Source organism: Littorina saxatilis, linkage group LG16, assembly GCF_037325665.1.
Source record: "Littorina saxatilis isolate snail1 linkage group LG16, US_GU_Lsax_2.0, whole genome shotgun sequence".
Taxonomy (NCBI): Eukaryota; Metazoa; Mollusca; class Gastropoda; order Littorinimorpha; family Littorinidae; genus Littorina; species Littorina saxatilis.
The window spans coordinates 19,195,959-19,201,450 of record NC_090260.1 but is presented as its reverse complement, the minus strand read 5'-3'; the positions used below and the strand labels follow the sequence as shown (position 1 = coordinate 19,201,450).

Here is a 5,492-nt window from a genome sequence, read left to right as displayed (position 1 = left end):
CTCACAACGCTTTTTTTCTTAATAACCTCAATGTGAGTTTTTGACAGCAACATACAGTCATTCAACGCATAATGATAATGGTGTTGAAAAAAAAAAAAAAAAATTTTACAAAAAGATATTTGACCTGGAAATATACAACACTGGTGTGAGAACATGTTCTGTAGAAACCAGCAAAACAAAAAATAAGAATTCATGATAAAAATACGTAATGGCGGCACGGGTATGAAAACCAAAAGAGACAAATATAACATAATGAAAAGATGACGAAACGATACCATGAAAATAAACTACATGACAAAAATTGTTCATGATAGTGAAAATAAAGGGAATACGCATAAGGCCAACAAAAAAAAATAGTCTGTTTAGGGTAACCCGACCGACCCTATTTTTTTCACGCGACCCTAGACTTTTTTTTGGCATTTGGGGCACACAAAAAAAATTAAAAAATATAACGTAAAAATGTTTTTTGGGGGGGGAAAAAAAAAAAAAATCCCTACCTACCGACCCTATTTTTTTGGCCTATGTTACCGTAAACAGACCTTTTTTTGGGGGGGGCCTAATGTCAATAAAATACACGATGAAAATGGTGCAAGAGAATGACAACAAGGGTACACAGGAAATGAAAGATTAAAATAATGCATAATATCACTGCATACGAGTTGTTTTTACACAAAACCTGGTCAAATCCTATGCCTAGCATGTACAAAAGGAAAGGGGTGGGGAGGGGGGTGTAAGGGTGGTTGTGGAGGAGGGGGGGGGGGTGGGATGGGAAGGGGGGTTAAGGGGGTTGGGTTGCAGAAGGGGTGGTACTAAAATGTATTGACAGCAGATTATTTTGCTCTCAGACATGCCACAGATCTGACACTGTCAACATTTTGGTGGAGCTGAAACTGTCAAGCATAAATCAGATGTTTATTTCAGATGCACTATTTTGCAGGCTGTTGCATAAGTTAACGAAGAAGAAGAAGAAGACGCTGAACGCTGCAGAAGAAGAAGACGTAGAACGCTGCAGGAGAAGAAGAAGACAATGACACAGAAGAAGATGAGGAAACAAAAGAAAAGTCTCGGAAAGCAAAAAGATGTTTCTCTTGATAGAAACAGTGCAAACAAACATTTTGAATTGTCTTACAAATAAATCAGTGCACATTATCCTCTTTAGATCTAAATGCATTTTGACCCATAACTGTAATCCTGGTAAAAGCCCAACTTATTTCAAAGCATTGAAAAAAGACAGAGCTTTCCTATTCAGAACAAAGGAAAAACAAGAAGGGCAAAGCCCATACGACTCACATGCTTGACCTCGACCTTTAGGGTAACTAAACCTAGCAATGACATCATACACTAAGAACTGCTTTACACATTTTTCCTACCAAAATACATGTGACCTTGACCCAAGGTCAAGGTCATCCAAGGTCATGCAACACAAAGCTGTTAATTCAAGACATAGGAAGTACAATGGTGCTTATTGGCTCTTTCTACCATGAGATATGGTCACTTTTAGTGGTTCACTACCTTATTTTGGTCACATTTCATAAGGGTCAAAGTGACCTTGACCTTGATCATATGTGACCAAATGTGTCTCATGATGAAAGCATAACATGTGCCCCACATAATTTTTAAGTTTGAAACAGTTATCTTCCATAGTTCAGGGTCAAGGTCACTTCAAAATATGTATACAATCCAACTTTGAAGAGCTCCTGTGACCTTGACCTTGAAGCAAGGTAAACCAAACTGGTATCAAAAGATGGGGCTTACTTTGCCCTATATATCATATGTAGGTGAGGTATTCAATCTCAAAAACTTCAGAGAAAATGGGAAAAATGTGAAAAATAGCTGTTTTTTAGGCAACATTTATGGCCCCTGCGACCTTGACCTTGAAGCAAGGTCAAGATGCTATGTATGTTTTTTGGGGCCTTGTCATCATACACCATCTTGCCAAATTTGGTACTGATAGACTGAATAGTGTCCAAGAAATATCCAACGTTAAAGTTTTCCGGACGGACGGACGTCCGGACGTCCGGACGTCCGGACGGACGGACGGACGGACGGACGGACGGACGACTCGGGTGAGTACATAGACTCACTTTTGCTTCGCATGTGAGTCAACAATGATGTTATCTAAATCCTTCAAACTTTCTTTCTTTATTTGGTGTTTAACGTCGTTTTCAACCACGAAGGTTATATCGCGACGGGGAAAGGGGGGGAGATGGGATAGAGCCACTTGTTAATTGTTTCTTGTTCACAAAAGCACCAATCAAAACATTGCTCCAGGGGCCTGCAACGTAGTACAATATATCACCCCACTGGAAGAATGCAAGTTTCCAGTACAAAGGACTGAACACCTCCCACACACCGCTTGACTAAAATCTTTACAAACATTGACCATATTCTATACAAGAAACACCCAACAAGGGTAAAAGGAGAAACAGAATCCGCTAGTCGCCTCTCACGACATGCTGGGGAGCATCGGGTAAATTCTTCCCCCTAACCCGCAGGGGGTAAATCCTTCAAACTGAAATGAGCACAGCGGCATACTATCAAGTCTTTACAAACGACAAAATTCTGAACTATCTCAAGATGAGGTTGCATCAGACAAAACTTAAACAGTGCACTCACTTTGCGTAAGAAACTAAACACTCAGTAAGATTAACAATGACCAGATGACAATGACACGTACAAAATGCAGCATTACACACAATAACTTACAAACACAAGGTTTATGCAAACAACACAGTGTTACACATTGTAATGATCTTCCTTCGAACTAAACTGAAATCTCAACGTGCGCTAAACACGTGTGAAGACAAAACATACACCCTGAACATCTTTCTTTTCTTTATTTGGTGTTTAACGTCATTTTCAACCACGAAGGTTATATCGCGACGTGGAAAGGGGGGAGATGGGATAGAGCCACTTGTTAATTGTTTCTTGTTCACAAAAGCACTAATCAAAAAATTGCTCCAGGGGCTTGCAACGTAGTACAATATATGACCTTACTGGGAGAATGCAAGTTTCCAGTACAAAGGACTTAACATTTCTTACATACTGCTTGACTAAAATCTTTACAAACATTGACTATATTCTAAACAAGAAACACTTAACAAGGGTAAAAGGAGAAACAATCCGTTAGTCACCTCTTACGACATGCTGGGGAGCATTGGGTAAATTCTTCCCCCTAACCCGCGGGGGGATCCTGAACATGTACGAGTCAAGTACAAAATAAGAAGAATAAGTTTACTTCACCATATCCCAGACAATGTGCAGCGTCAGTGGAACGAACCAGGTCAAGCGCCTTAGTGGCTCTCATGCTACTAAAAAGGTTGCATGCATATAATGAGGGAATGGTTTATTGCAAAAAAAGAAAGACAGAAAAAGAAAAAAAAGAAAAAAAGTTTCAAAAAAATACTAAAACCGACACAAACACAGAAGGGGAGGGGGGAAGGGGAGGGGGTGTGGTAGCAGATCGGGAAGATAGGTTAGCATGAGAAGTTGAGAGTCATCATTACAACAACAACAAAATCATAATAATAGCAAAGGCGTCGGTGAATATCTAAATCCAACACAGCCCCCATACTAGCAAAGGACACAAATAAGAAATACACATTTCCTAACCAATCTTCTACTCTAGTCAATGGTTGCAGAGACGTAACAGTCTACAGCAACCTGACCCAACCAATCTTCTCCCCTAGTCTTCTTCTTCTTCTTCTGCGTTTGTGGGCTGAAACTCCCACGTACACTCGTGTTTTTAGCGTGTATGACCATTTTTTACCCAGCCATTTAGGCAACCATACGTCGTTTTCGAAGGAAGCATGCTGGGTATTTTCGTGTTTCTATAACCCACCGAACTCTGACATGGATTACAGGATCTTTTTCGTGCGCACTTGGTCTTGTGCTTGCGTGTACACACGGGGGGTGTTCGGACACCGAGGAGAGTCTGCACACAAAGTTGACTCTGAGAAATAAATCTCTCGCCGAACGTGGGGACGAACTCACGCTGACAGCGGCCAACCAATCTTCTACTCTAGTCAATAGTTGCAGAGACGTAACAGTCTCCAGCAAACACAAAGGCGTGAAACACATCCACGGATACAGTGAAACCCGCCTTTTAAGACCTTTTTGTTTGTTTGTTTGCTTAACGCCCAGCCGACCACGAAGGGCCATATCAGGGCGGTGCTGCTTTGACATATAACGTGCGCCACACACAAGACAGAAGTCGCAGCACAGGCTTCATGTCTCACCCAGTCACATTATTCTGACACCGGACCAACCAGTCCTAGCACTAACCCCATAATGCTAGACGCCAGGCGGAGCAGCCACTAGATTGCCAATTTTAAAGTCTTAGGTATGACCCGGCCGGGGTTCGAACCCACGACCTCCCGATCACGGGGCGGACGCCTTACCACTAGGCCAACCGTGCCGGTATTTTAAGACCTTGCTTTTTTCACATTGTCTGTTCATAAGCTCTGTACATTTTAAGATTCCCTCCCTTTGAAGACCTGATTTTCTCAAATGTTTGGAGGTCTTTAAAGGAGGGTTCCACTGTCCCCAGAACTCCTGGTTTTCTTGGCAGTCCCACCGTTTTCTTTTCTTGCACGTTCCGCTCTCCACAAACAAACTTCTTCACACATCCACATAAGGTCACTCAACAATTCCTTCACAGTTCAGTCTTGTCGCTACAATCTGTTCAACACATCCACATAAGGTCACTCTACAATTCCTTCACAGTTCAGTCTTGTCGCTACAATCTGTTCAACACATCCACATAACGTATCTCAACAATTCCTTCACAGTTCAGTCTTGTCGCTACAATCTGTTCAACACATCCACATAAGGTCACTCTACAATTCCTTCACAGTTCAGTCTTGTCGCTACAATCTGTTCAACAACCACCACACATCTTCACTCTGCCGGGGTTGAAGGTCGCGATGAAGGTCGAGACGAAGGTCGTGATGAAGGTCGGCCGCCAGGCTGAAGGTCAAGGGGAAGAGGAAGGACAGAGGGGGCAGGGGCGGATTGGGGAAGGGAAGAGATGGAGGAAGGGGAGGTGGAGGAAACGATGGAGGGGGTGGGGGTGGAGGTGGTGATGGGGGCGGGGCTAGGAGTGCGACGCTTCACCCGGTAACGATGGAAGGGGTAGTAGGGGGGCTTGTTGGGGTTGTCCACCTGCACATGAAAACAACACAAAGTTCCAAATTAATCTTCTAGTCATTGTTTATCTGTTCACATAAACACACGAAAGATAATAGATTAGTTTTCACTAGTAAGAACTTTAGAGCATAATTTTTGTGATTTTTCTGTTCATGTCGTAACATCATTAAATTTATCCCCATTGTAAGACTCCCTCCTTTGTAAGACCAGATTTCCTCCCATTTTCTCCAATTTTTTTTTTTAGGTCTCCCCTGAGTGCCAATTCCGTCCGCTCAAGCTCTTAAACGCAGATCCACGATACACCCTCCACATGCAATGATATGACGCATATATGCGTCCATTTG

General features: G+C 42.4%; 1 protein-coding gene across 4 annotated transcripts in view; it reads right to left on the bottom strand.

Annotated features, from left to right (window-relative positions):
- Positions 1–553: 553 nt before the first annotated feature.
- Positions 554–5,492, bottom strand: part of LOC138951464 (paired amphipathic helix protein Sin3a-like) — a 76,670-nt gene continuing 71,731 nt past the window's right edge. For all 4 annotated transcript variants that reach the window (XM_070323059.1, XM_070323062.1, XM_070323060.1 and 1 more), the window contains one exon: positions 554–5,163. In XM_070323059.1, coding sequence (XP_070179160.1) covers positions 4,900–5,163 — 264 coding nt within the window. In that variant the 3' untranslated portion in view covers positions 554–4,899. The remainder of the gene's footprint in view (positions 5,164–5,492) is intronic.